Raw genomic sequence first — 14,107 nt, forward strand, 5'->3', positions numbered from 1 at the left:
ATGGGGGTAAGCTTCTGGACTCAATGTCTTGGACACCTCTGTTCCCAAACAAGTCAAAGGAAGAGCACTTGCAGCTGGACCAGAGGCACCAACCTGTCTCCTGGATGGTACTGGCCATTTGGAACCCTGAACTGCATGGTCCTGCCTTCCTGGGTCATGGTCCTCCCCTTCCCTTTGCTTTTTGATTTTGTCAATGGCATAGGAAGGCAAAGTAGAGTAGGAGCTTAAGCTTGGAAGGAGACTCCAGGTGTGGGAGTCAAATGTCTCAGTAACAAATCAGTGACCTCTGTTAGACTTCTGTGTAAATGTGTGTGCCAATTTCTTGTGACTTACTGATGTCTGCAAGGGTCAAATTAAACTTGCCGCTTCAATAAATGAAATGACCCAAAGACAATTCATCATATTTAAAGAAAAAAAATCACTGAATTGCTGTATTTAAAGAAAAGTTTTATCTCCTACATTAACAGGGCTGTAAAGACCACAAAGCAGAAGTTGAGGTTAAACAGGTTCCACACATAAATAGTGTCTGGGGGAAATACAACTCATTGTGTATTAATGAAATGATTAAATCATTCAGTCCAGAGTTTTAGCCTGTGCTCCCAGATCAGGCATTGTGCGCAGTGTGGGAATGTCAGCACTGAGCACGCTGGAAAGAATGAGGAGGTGAACACACGAATAGGGCATTCTACACATGGGCTGTGTGTGCAGGTCACTGATGAGATGTTATGAGGTTGGGGTTAGGCCTCACCTTCTCCCACAATTTGGACAAAGGGCTTTTTGAGACCAAATATCCAAGAGGATAGAAGTTGTTTCAGCAAGTAGAGTGGAAAAGAGTGCTCTGAGCAGACCCAACAGGCATGAGCAGAGGCCTTGAAAGAAGGGAATTTCCAGGCCTGAAAGCCCGCTCTGGTGCTGGATCCCCGAGCACATGAGGGGGCACAGGCCTAGATGCACAGGACCATGGGGTGCATGCTCAGGTTTTGTTTTTTTATCCCAAGGGCAATAAGAACAAAGGAAGTGGCAAGCTCTGATTTGAATAGCCACACAGCGGAGCGTGGTGGGGAACTAGGACAAGGGATGTGTGGCCGCTAGGAAGCGAGCTGTAGGGTTCAGCCAAAGCGGAGATGCGGGTAAGAGAAGCGGCAGCATTTAAGGGACAGAAGGGAGGTAAAATTCAGTCTGTGACTTGTTGGCATTAGAGTGAGGTTGCCATTATTGATGTACTTTCCTTCTAGCGCAGGGGTCTGGGGGAAGAGAGGAAATATTTGCTCTTTTTTTTTTTTGAGATGGAGTCTCATTCTGTTGCCCAGGGTGGAGTGCAGTGGCGCAATCCCAGCTCACTGTAACCTCCGCCTTCCGGGTTCTAGCGATTCTTCTGCCTCAGCATCCTGAGTTGCTGGGATTACAGGCACGCATCACCACATCCGGCTAATTTTTGTATTTTTAGTAGAGATGGGGTTTCACCATGTTGGTCAGACTGGTCTCAAACTCCTGACCTCATGATCTGCCCGCCTTGGCCTCCCAAAGTCCTGGGATATTTGCTCTTAAATTTTAAAAATATTTAAGCAAAATGTACTTGACATTGCTCATGTTAAATAGTGAGAGTTTCATGGATCAGGACCTCACAACTTGTTAAGGAACATATTTCGTGATCTAGGAGTAAAGTAATGCAATAAATGGAAATAAAATATAAACATTAAAAAAAAACACAGTCTGCAGAGAGTGAGAAAGGAAGCCCACAATTAAATGCCCCCTGGGTGGACTAGGATGTTCTCAGCCCAGGGCTGGGTTTAATTCTGTCAGGGGCACTGTTTCAAGTTTGTGACCTGAATAGGGGGCAGACATAAATAGAAGGCCTCCGAGTTGCTAACACCAAGCAGTGTGTGACATGTGACTTGTCCCATCCCCTTCACTGAGGACTTATTATTTGCCCTTAGGAACGTGGATGCAGACTCGAACTCAGGTTCCCCCAGTAAGTGTCAAGTGTGTGTTGTCTCCACCTTGCAGCTGTGGGGCAGGAAACAGGAGTCTTGGAGGAGGCACATTGAGGAGAAAGCATGCCTGGAGCTATGGGGGACATGAAGAAGAGAGCGTGGTTCCTGCTCCCTCGGGACCATGCTAGAGTCACAGCTGATACACCAACAGCTAGCTGCAGTATATAGGAGGGCCTCAGAAGGGGTGGAGACAAGAGGAATGCAGAGGAAAGAGAAAGAAAGGCTTCATGAAGGAGAAGGGACATAACTTAGGCTTGAAGAACAGGACAGATCCCCATACAGCAGGGAGTGGAAGACACCAAATCAAAGACATTGCCTGAGCAAAGACATATCTGAAAGCATAAGGCATATCCAGAAGTATAGGGGAGGTGCTATGTTTGGAGAGAAGATTCCTGTGAGGGACTGGTGGGTTGGAGCCAGATTATAAGAAGGCCTTGCGTGACAGGGCAAGGTGTAAAGGGACCATTGAAGCCTGTAGAATTAGAGAATGGAAACACCAGCATCTCAGAAAGATGAAGGCTAAAGGCTGTGTCAAAAGCCCAAATTACAGCTCAACTTAGGCAAGCTTCCTAGAGAACAGTGTAAGACATTTTGTGTCATTGACAGCTTCAGGGCCTAAGAGTCTGACAGATGGAGCCCAAGAGATGGAGTGTGGCCATGTGGCCACCATATATGAAAGGACAAGAGACAGAAAACCAAGGGAGACTCAGAGAGCCATCTGTCAACTTCCGAGAGAAAATGGAACTTCTGGTGTGCCGTGAAAGACTGCTTTCTTGACTGAGATTTGACCATCCTAATCCAAACCTTGCTAAAGATGAATATTTTTAAAAAACAATCGATTTTTTTTAAAAGGATTACTGTGTTAATTCTCTACTTTTCAAGAACTTTCTTAGCAGATTCTCTGGGACTGGCACAGTGAGCACCTTCTGTCTCTGATCTGTTCCCCCAAGACCTGAGTAGCTTCTGTTTTCTCTCCCGCTTATTCCACATGAGTCCCCTGGAATTGGAAGACCATAGGGATTGGAAGCTTAGTTTTCAAAAGACAGGAGGTCATAGCTGGCTCCCATGCAAGGCATCAGAACATGGGGAATTGACTAGCAGAAGTGGACTTCACTGGTACATATTGTGGACCTGCAGTGGGGTCTTAGGTTTGTGCTTTGGGATAAGTCAAGTCAAGCTATTTTATAGGACAAGATGGCTGTGTGTTTCCAATTGTTTTCTCTTTGCTTTTAGGGGAATTACAGCACCACTGTGAAGTGGAACCAGGTTCTGCATTGGAGCTGGGAATCCGAGCTCCCTTTGGAATGTGCCACACACTTTGTAAGAATAAAGAGTGTGGTGGACGATGCCAAGTTCCCTGAGCCAAATTTCTGGAGCAACTGGAGTTCCTGGGAGGAAGTCAGTGGTAAGAAGTGAGGTGGTTACAAGAGTGAAAAGGGTTAATATATTTTTTAATGAGGAGCAATAGTCAAATAGTGGAAATCTCCTTTGAGGAACCCTGGGTAGACACTGACATTATTTTCCTTTGGCTCCTATGGGAACTAAAAAACAGAGGTGTGAAACTTGGCACTGGAAGATATAGTCTGAAGTCTTGCTCCTGAACTTACTCATTGAGTTAGTTGTGCAGATTCAGGCAATTTTATATTTGTTTTCAAAACGTGTAAAGTTTGTGTATTATAAATGCTAAGTGAACAAAGCAAGACATAAATTGTACATATGTATTTATTTGAGCAACAGAAAATGTGTATTCGTCCAGAGTAGAGGTTGGGAACATTTTTCTGTGAAGGGCCAGATAAGAGATAGTGTAAGCTTTTCAGAGCATACAGTCGCTGTTGTGACTATTCACCTCTGCTACTGTAGTGTGAAAGCAGCCATAGATAGCGTGTAAACCAATGAGACAGCTTTGTTGATAGAAATTTATTTACAGAAACAGGGCCAGGCATGGTGGCTCACGCCTGTAATCCCAGCACTTTGGGAGGCCAAGGCGGGTGGATCACTTGAGGTCAGGAGTTCAAGACCAGCCTGGGAAACATGGTGAAATCCTGTCTCTACTAAAAATATAAAAATTAGCTGGGCATGGTGACGGGCGCCTGTAGTCCCAGCTATTCTGGAGGCTGAGGCAGGAGAATCGCTTGAACCCAGCAGGCAGAGGTTGCAGTGAGCCTAGATTACACCACTGTACTCCAGCCTGGGCCACAGGGCGAGATTCTGTCTCACACACACACCAAAAAACAACAGATAGTGGACTCAGATTGTAGCCCCGCCGAATCTAGACGGGGGTGGGGGGGAAGGGGGACAGAATATGGAAAAATGAAAACGGTGTATTATTTGAAAAATGAGATTATGGATAAATATATTTTAAATACTCTTTAATACTGATAATTTACTTTTGTTGTAATTAAAATTTAGAGTGGGTTTTGTCAGTTTCTTTTGCTCACGTTAAACTAATAATACTAATGAGATAATAATAATTGAATTAAATCTATGACCTAGTCGCTTTTTAAAGTACTATACATATTTAGTTCTCATATCAGTCCTATAAAAGGACTTCTTATCCTCGCTTCACAGATAAGGAAACAGGCACTGAGAGGTTAAAGAAGCCATGCAAGGTCACCACGCCACTAAGTGCTGGAGCTGGAACTCCAACCCACACAGTCTGACTCCAGAGGTCATGTGCTTAACCATTACATCCTACTATGGAAAGAAGGACACATACACAGGGAAAGAAAATATATTAAAAAGATAGTAAGAGGTTGGGTGTGGTGGCTCACATCTGTAATTCTAGTACTTTGGGAGGCCAAGGCGGGCGGATTGCCTGAGCTCAGGAGTTCGAGAGCAACCTGCACAACATGGCGAAGCCCCAGCTCTACTAAAAATACAAAAAATCAGCCGGGTGTGGTGGCACATGCCTGTAGTCCCAGCTACTCAGGAGGCTGAGGCACGAGAATTGCTTGAAGGTTGGATTTTTTAAAAACTTTAAAAAATGAACGTTTTAAAGACCCCTCACACTTGAGGGACTGGCATTTCTGAGAAGGTAGGAAGAGATATGATCTCCAGTACAATGAAGAGATTATGAGGGATTTTGGAGCTGCATAGACCTTGCCAGTCTGAATGTTGCTTTGCCACTTTCTAACTGAGCAAACTTTGGCTAAGTCTTACCTGACCCATTGTTGTAAGGTACTAAGAACGACATGAGATAATGTATATAAACACTTAACATGGCCTTCAGCAGGGCTGGGACTTGATAGAAAGCAGTTACAATAACCCAGCTATAGCAATCATGCAATTATCAGAGTGGTAATAGTAATGTGCTGTCTGTGGCAACAGCAGTGGTATCAGTGTAACAATAGGAGCAGTGGTGGAAAGGATTGTCTTGCATGCACCAGAGAGTAGAGGTTTGGCAGAGAAATTTAGGTTGCTATTTTCTCCAGGAGGTAGAAAAAGCTAAAGTTATCTGTGGAAGGCAAATGGATAACTTGTTTTAAGAGGCTTGAATTTTGAGTGCGATTCTAACTTGGCTATTTTTTTTCTTGCAGTACAAGATTCTTTTGGACAGGATATATTGTTCGTTTTCCCTAAAGATAAGCTGGTGGAAGAAGGCTCCAATGTTACCATTTGTTACGTTTCTAGGAACATTCAAAATAATGTATCCTGTTATTTGGAAGGGAAACAGATTCATGGAGAACAACTTGATCCACATGTAACTTCATTCAACTTGAGTAGTGTGCCTTTCATTAGGAATAAAGGGACAAATATCTATTGTGAGGCAAGTCAAGGAAATGTCAGTAAAGGCATAAAAGGCATCGTTCTTTTTGTCTCAAGTAAGTATGCAAATTCTCTGTGGCCCTTTCCTCTCATTTCCTGAGGAATAGATTAAATCTCCTTTACTAGAAGACAAACATTTCTACCCATGATTTTGATTTTCTTTTGTTTCCCAAGTTTTCTAGGAGAGGCTCTGAAGTCGATGTCTTTAGCAATATTTCCAGGATTTCCTGTTGTTTTCTTGTCCTTACTGAGAGTTGTATTCCTAGAAATCAATAGTATTAAAGAAGACACAGTTCAGGTCATGACCTGGACCACTGGGAAATACCCTTTTTTGCCCAGCCATGCTGGAATTACTTCGAGATCATGGAGGGGGGTAGGAGCTACAGATTGGACAACCACGGAGTCAGCCAGGGTTGTGGCCTAGGAGACCTGGGTTTGAATCTTCTTTCCCTGGCTGGGCGTGCCATCTTGCCAAGTTTCCTAGCCTCTCCGAGCCAGTTTCCTCCTTTGTAAAATGGGGACAGTGATGGTGATTGTGAGGATTAATGAATGTGGGTAGTGCCTGGCCCCAGTAATAGCTGCATGCAGTAGGAGATCAGCAAATGGAGGCCATTACTGTTCTTAACTGTGCAGTAAATTGGTTCCATCGGATGTATTAGTGGAGTGGGAACATTTTGATTTTTATATAGATCTGTGTGCGCACAACTAGTGGCCTCCTGTATTTTGTTTTGAGCATCTCCTTCCCCTGCACAGTAGGGAACATCTACCTTCCTGCCTCCCTTGCCAAAGTCAGTCTCCAGTTTCCTGGTTGCCTGGTTCATCTGTGTCCCCTTAGCGTGGCCACTAAGGGCAGCAGTAACTCTGGGGATTCGGAGGTGCTTTGCCATTCCCTGAACACTCAGCTCCTGCCTGTTGAATTTAGCAGGTTTACAAATCTGACTGATTTTCTTGCATCCCCGAAGCATTCTGTGAGCCACAGCACCCGAAATGAAACATTGGCAGGCACTGGGGATACAACCCTGTCAAATGGACATAGCCTCAGCCACTTGCATAACATGGACCACCCATGCCCATGACATCTCAGAAAATCACAAGGGCAGGAAGGAGAAGGGGCCAAGATGAGGTGGCCCCTGAAAAGTGACTTTTGGAGGCTGTTGATAGGTAGCCTTCCACCTCAGTGACCCCTTCATTGTTCAGAGTAACTCTGTGGCTTCAGACTCTAAACAGAGCTTTCCATTTGGCTTATCTTCCAATAAAAAGATTTAACTAGGTCTGTTTTCCTTTTTATGGACAGAAGTACTTGAGGAGCCCAAGAACTTTTCTTGTGAAACCCAGGACTTCAAGACTTTGCACTGTACTTGGGATCCTGGGACAGACACTGCCTTGGGGTGGTTTAAACAACCTTCCCAAAGCTACACTTTATTTGAATCGTAAGTTGGCTCTGGTTACGTTATTGACAAGTTCTTCCTCATTTGAGGTGCTTGTGACAACATGGCAAAAATCTACACTTAGATGTTGCAGGAAATTTGAACAAATATTTCAGAACCACCTGCCAAGGTCAAGAGGAAACCTTTAAGTGGTGACAAGTGTCTAATACTTTCTACCTGAGGTTTTTTAAAAAGGAACGTTTAGCATAGCATGGTAAGAAAGACAGTTAGTGTATACCCTGACGTGAAAATAGTCCTGTCTGCTAATCTGGGTCTACCCAATTTCTGACTTTTTAGGAATATTCCAAGTAAATTAAGGGATGTTCTCGCCACCCATGGGGAGTCAGTGATTCATGTTAAGACATTTCAGTACGTATGTCAAATTTGTAGAAACAATATTTTCGTTATTGGTATTTGTTGGCGATGGATCAATGCCATTATGGGGAACATAGTTTGACAGTCACTGAGTATGCCCTGAGGGATAAGGGATACATTTGCTTTGACAAAAGTAAAAACCTCATAATGGTTGTGTTATTTTGTTTTGTTTTTAAAGATTTTCTGGGGAAAAGAAACTTTGTACACACAAAAACTGGTGTAATTGGCAAATAACTCAAGACTCAGAAGAAACTTATAACTTCACACTCATAGCTGAAAATTACTTAAGGAAGAGAAGTGTCAATATCCTTTTTAACCTGACTCATCGAGGTGAGACTAGAGTTGTCACAGCCCACCGTGGCCACTAACGTGTCTTTGTTTGACAGACTGTGTGATCAAGTAAATGTGCTGTAGATCTTTGCCTCATTCACAGCGGAGGTGAGAGTGAGAATTTATACCTATTGTTCATGCCACGTTTCTCCTCATGGATGCACGCATCCGCTATTATTTGTTTCTTTTAATAATGTCACGAGCACCAATGAGCTTACTATCCAACTTCAAAACTAGGACTCTAACAATAACTTCTATCATATCTCATCCTGTAATGCCCCCACCTTCGCTCCTTCCGCCAAGATAATTATCACTTTAAATTGTGTGCATGTGTATTCTCATTTCTTATGTGATGGTAAAAATGCCTTTATTTTGTTTGGTTTTAATGCATAGAAAGGACATCAAGCTGTATGTAATAATTCAGTAATTATGTTTATATAATATTAAATTGCTAATACTTGCCCATATTGTTTAGTGTTGCTATAGTCCATTCACTTTTACTGCTGTGTAGTATTTCATTGTGTAAATATTAAATATTTTATTCATGCATCTCCTTTGATGGATTTGCAGGTTGTATCAAGGTTTTTGCTCTTGGGTACATGTTAATATGAACATTTTTATACATGTGTCCAGTACGCATCTACAGTTGTTTTTCTTGCATATATACTTAAGAGTTGGATCAGATGTAGAATATGTTCAACTTATAGGATAAGGTCAAATTGTTTTTCAAAGGAGGAATACCAATTATACTCCCACCCTATAGATTCGTATATTCTTACCAAGTTGGTATTGGCACTTTTTTTATTATTGCCAATTAAATGGCTATAAAATGGTATTTCATGATAGTCTTGAGATTGAATCTCGTGAGTATTTTGGCCACATCTGTTTTCTCTTTTATGAAAAGCTTATGCAAATTGCACATTTTTTGTTGGTAAGAATATTCATATATTCTTGATACTGATTTGTTGTTCATTTCTTTACTGCTGATATCTTCTTCCAATTTGTAACTCACTTTCTTGTATATGTCTATTGATTAACAAAAGTTTATCATTTTTAAAGCAGATAATTTTATAAAAATATTTTAAAGATACATTTCCTACCCCGAGATCAGAAGGACAGTCACCTATAAGTTTTTAGTAAGAAGTTTAAAGGTTTTTAAGAAGACAAATTCCAAATCCATCTGGGATTGATTTTTTTATATTAAGTGAGATAGGGTTATGACACTGAATTTTTCTGTTTGGTAACCATTTTTCCATATCTGTTTATCAAATAACTCTTCCCTCCGTATGATCTGACATGCCACCTCTTTCACTATTATGAAAGTGTAAGAGAGTTCTGGATTCTTAATTCCACTGGTTGGTCTGTTTATTCCTGCACTAGTATTGCACTAACTTACTTAAAGTTTCAGATGAGTCTTGACATCGGGTAGGATAAGTCTCTTACCCTATTCTTTTTCAGAAATATCCTCACTATTCTTGGTGCCATACTCTTTTATGTGAAACTGATAATTTACCAAATTCTATGAAAACCCCTGCTGGGCTTTTCACGGGATTTGCACTTAATCTATAAATGCAACTTGGAGAGATCAAAATCTCTATGTTACTAAATCTTCCTGTGCATGGACATAGTATCTTTTTATATTTCTTTAGGCCTCTGTTAAAATCATTTCATAAAGTTTTAAATTTTTCCCTTGTATACTTCTTGCATATTTTTTGTGCTACTGATACGGCTGCAATGACTGGAGGAACATCAGGGTTCTTCGTTTCGCGCAGGTTTGGATAAAACGACACAGACACATGTGGAGTGGTTTTAAGGACCGAAAAGTTTAATAGGCAAGAAAGAAGGAAGGAAGAAGGAAACAGGTCCTCCATACAGAGCCAGAGGGAGGAGGGATTTGAACAAAGAGAAAACCCCATGTGCAGCAGAATAGTGGCTGCTTATATGAGGAGGCTGGAGGAGTTGGTTTCTGATTTGCATAGGGCTGAGGGTATTGATTTGACCAGGCATGTCATTCACATAGCCCAGGAAAAAACTGGCCCTCCCACCCTAGCCTTTTAATATGCAAATGCAGGGCACCTTGATGTTCTACACGCGTGGGGATATGTGGGGGCTGCCATGTTGCTAGGCACATGTTGGGGCAAGGAAGAAGACGGCGCGAATTGCCATGTTTGGGTGGACCCAGTTTGTTTCTAATGGCCAGCATTTGCACATTGAAGCTTGGGTGGGATGGCGGGGGTGGTGTTGAGAGGGAGGTTCTAAGAGCCAGGGCCTTTCTGCTAGACAAGAAACATTTCTGGAGCTGCTTTAAAAGAAACAAAAAACTTCCCAAGGACCCCTTTTAACTCCTATAACACTATAGGCACTTAAAAATTTCCTGAAAAGAGTTAAAATCATTGTTAGGATATATCCTTCCCTTTTTTCTTTCTCCATTTTGAAATTTTTAAATTTTAACTCCTTTCTCATTTAAAAATGATTGTACTATATCATCATTGTCAGAGCACATAGATATTACCTGTTACATCATCTCCCTTTTAAATCTTGCTGCATCTCATGAGTCCACAAGTATATATGTTTAATGTTCACCATTAGTGCTTATGCAAATATTTCTCTGGTCATTTTGATTATCTGAAATTTATTCCCTAGTACCTGCTTCAGAAAGTGTTTATGAGAACAACAGTCCCCTGAATTTTTGAATGTCAATAAAAGTTTTACTCTGGTCTTTGTATTTAATGGTCAGTTTGAATAGATATAAAATTTTTAGCTTATATTTTCTTCCTTGAGTATCGTAAATTTTGTTGTTGCATTTTTTTTTTTCTGGCATACAGCAAGGCTGATGAAAAGCCTAGTAGTAATGGTAATCTATTTTTTTCCCCATTAGAAGTCACTTAGTTTTTTTGCCTAGATGCCCAGAGGATTTTTTTCTTTTTCTTTAAAACCTTTGTCTTGGTGTTGGCTATTCTAGGTTGATGTGTTCAGTAATATGGTACATTCTTTCAATATGTAGTATCAAATATTTTTTTAATTCAGGAAGTTTTTTGAATTATAGTTTTTGGTATTTGTTTGGCCGCCTTCCCTTGGTTTCCTTTTTCAGGAATTCCTGCTAACTCTATATTGAATCTTTTTTCTGATCTTTAATATTTGTCACTTTCTCTTGAATTACTTTTATCCCTTCATTTATTTTATTTTAAACAATTTTTTCTCCCTTTACCTCCTATTTTCTTAAGAAATTATCTGTTGTGTTTTTTTGCTCTGGTAACTACTTCCAGTTTCACGTCTTCAATTTTGAATTTATTTTTTGTTTTATATCTATTTCTTTCCTGAGTTCTGTTACCTTATCCATGATGTTTGCTAAATCTGATTTATATTGTTCTCTAATATCTTTTATCACTTTTACAATGTCTTTTAGTCTATTTTGAAGTAGTTGTCTTATCATCATATTCATTTCTGCTGTATCTGTGATTGTATCTTCTTTTCCATTCACAATATTATCTATATGTGCCTTTGCTCTTATTATTTGGTAATCTTGCTAGAAGTTTAACTACTTTGATTTCTTTTTAAAAAGAAACCAATTTTGCTTTGAAAATTAATTCTTTTTATTGTGTTTTGTTGTTGAGTTTCCACTGTAATTTTTATTACCTGTTTTCTTCTTCTTTCTTGGATTTTTTTCTGTTGTTCCTTTTACTTTCATAAATTGGATATTAGTTCACAAATAAAATATTTAAAGCTACATATTTCCATTGAAATACCAGTTTTATGGCATCCACAACAGTCCAATAAGTTTTAACTTAACATTGCAGTGCTTTCATTATAACAAACTATATATGATACCATTTCTAATCCATGAATTAATTTGTGTTTCAAATTTTCCAAAATGAAATTTTTATTTTTTTGTTATTAATTTTTAACAAAAATTCACTGTGGTCATAGAAGGTGTCTATGTGATACGTGTTCATTGAAATTGTTGAGGTTTGTTTTATGGGCTTGTACCTTGCTGAAAGTGTGGTCTATGGACCAGAAGCATCAGTATCACCTAGGAACTTTGTAGAAGTGCAGAATCTCAGGCCCTGCCTCAGTCCTACTGAACCTGAATCTGTATTTTAACAAGGTCATCAGGTGATTTCCTATCTATATCAAAGTTTGAGAAGCATTGATCTAGTCTCTGATAAAGTAGGTTAAGTTTGTCCATTGTTTTGTTCAGATCTTCTGTATCTTTCTTGGTTTTGCTGACCGGCCTATCAATAATTGAGAAGGGTGTGTTAAAATTACTCACTATTTTGGTAAAATTGTTTATTTCTCCTTGAAGTTCTATAAATTTTTACTTTACATATTTTCTCAGGTTCATAGTTTAGAATCGCTGTATCTTCTTTAAGGTAATCCATAGATTTCTTTTTTTTTTTTTTTTTTCTTTTTTTTTTCTTTTATTGTAATTATTATTATTATTATTATTATTATACTTTAGGTTTTATGGTACATGTGCCCAATGTGCAGGTAAGTTACATATGTATACATGTGCCATGCTGGTGCACTGCACCCACCAACTCGTCATCTAGCATTAGGTATATCTCCCAATGTTATCCCTCCCCCCTCCCCCCAACCCACAACAGTCCCTGAAGTGTGATGTTCCCCTTCCTGTGTCCATGTGTTCTCATTGTTCAATTCCCACCTATGAGTGAGAATATGCGGTGTTTGGTTTTTTGTTCTTGCGATAGTTTACTGAGAATGATGATTTCCAATTTCATCCATGTCCCTACAAAGGACATGAACTCATCATTTCTTATGGCTGCATAGTATTCCATGGTGTAGATGTGCCACATTTTCTTAATCCAGTCTATCATTGTTGGACATTTGGGTTGGTTCCAAGTCTTTGCTATTGTGAATAATGCGGCAATAAACATACGTGTGCATGTGTCTTTATCATAGATTTCTTGTATGTCTTTTTTAATGTTTCTTTTGTTAATTTTAAACTCTTCATCTGTTTGTTCTAATACCACTGCTAAACTGCAGTCTGTAAATCACTTTGTCGTGTTTCTCTTGTCATAGTCATGCTGCTCAGATGTCTCACTATCTTGGTTTCTGAGCTTGAATTCCCCTGTAAGTATCTTCTATGCTGGTAGGCAGCAAATACCAGGGAAAGGCTACAGGCCAAACCCCAGCCTTGTCAGCTCAAAGTCTAAAGCAGAGCATGGCCTAGGGATGAGCTGAGGATAGAGAGATATAGGCACCCCCAAAACCATAATTAATCACTCTTCATGGTACCAAACAACCTTCAGGTCAGGGTTTCACCTTCAGCCCTGCCCCCCACTTTCGTCCCTCAAGAAGCAACATTAAAAGGTTAGATTGGAATCTACCAGACCTGTGTGTCTGGAGGAGAGAGAGGAAGAGAGTCTCCCAAGCCACTTGATTTCCTCATTTTCCTCAGCTCCTTGCCTTGCAGGACTTCTGTTCTTTCCTGTTCTTACTCCTGGGAACCCCTGCTCCAGTGGTCTGAGTTTGAGTTTGATTACTTAAGCATTTTTTTTTTTAAGATACAGACAGCATGGCTTCATGTGACCTACATGTTCTGGCACAGGTTGGCTGCTACCTTCTGCAATCTGCTGCCCAAGATTGGCATTTGTATTGGCCAGATGGGACCTATATTTTATATCATACCTGAAAGCTTTCCACTGTAGCAGAATCATTACAGAAACTTGTATGAGATTGGTTACTTAGGAATCATTCTTGATACTTGTCTCCCTTTTATCTTTCAGATTCACTCCATCTGCAATTACTATTTATTTTTTTATTTCTAAACATTTTTAAAACATACTCACTTCTTTCTGTCTCCACAATTTCTCCCTTAGCCCAATGTATTTCCCTCCTGACTTGGGCCACAAATACAGCTTCCCACCAGATTTATAAGTATCTTCATATTCTCTATACCCAAACAAAGGTTATCATCTCAAAACCAAATTTGATATTATCGCTGCTTCAAAATTAATAAAGCATTTTTAAAGATATAGACAACGTCATTTGATGTAACTCTCATGGTCCACCACAGGTTGGCTGCCACCTTCTTCTTTGTCTGCCCCTTGTTTTTTCAGTGTGAGGCCAGGTGCCTTCTCTGTCTCCTACAGGTTTGTTGCAATCTCTTTATCTTTATACATGTTGTTCACTTTTACTGGGATGCCCCCCTTCTCCTTTTACCTGCTTAACTCTTACACATCTTTAGATTTCAGC

At 40.1% G+C, this 14,107-nt stretch overlaps 1 protein-coding gene across 4 annotated transcripts in view; it reads left to right on the forward strand.

Moving 5' to 3' along the window:
• The window catches only part of OSMR (oncostatin M receptor), a 92,884-nt gene that overhangs the window by 30,646 nt on the left and 48,131 nt on the right, over positions 1 to 14,107 (forward strand). For all 4 annotated transcript variants that reach the window (XM_054555510.2, XM_024246931.3, XM_054555511.2 and 1 more), the window contains exons 4-7: positions 3,228 to 3,399; positions 5,531 to 5,815; positions 7,054 to 7,189; positions 7,740 to 7,891. In XM_054555510.2, the coding sequence (XP_054411485.1) occupies positions 3,228 to 3,399; positions 5,531 to 5,815; positions 7,054 to 7,189; positions 7,740 to 7,891 (745 nt within the window). The remainder of the gene's footprint in view (positions 1 to 3,227; positions 3,400 to 5,530; positions 5,816 to 7,053; positions 7,190 to 7,739; positions 7,892 to 14,107) is intronic.

Source organism: Pongo abelii, chromosome 4, assembly GCF_028885655.2.
Source record: "Pongo abelii isolate AG06213 chromosome 4, NHGRI_mPonAbe1-v2.0_pri, whole genome shotgun sequence".
Classification (NCBI taxonomy): domain Eukaryota; kingdom Metazoa; phylum Chordata; class Mammalia; order Primates; family Hominidae; genus Pongo; species Pongo abelii.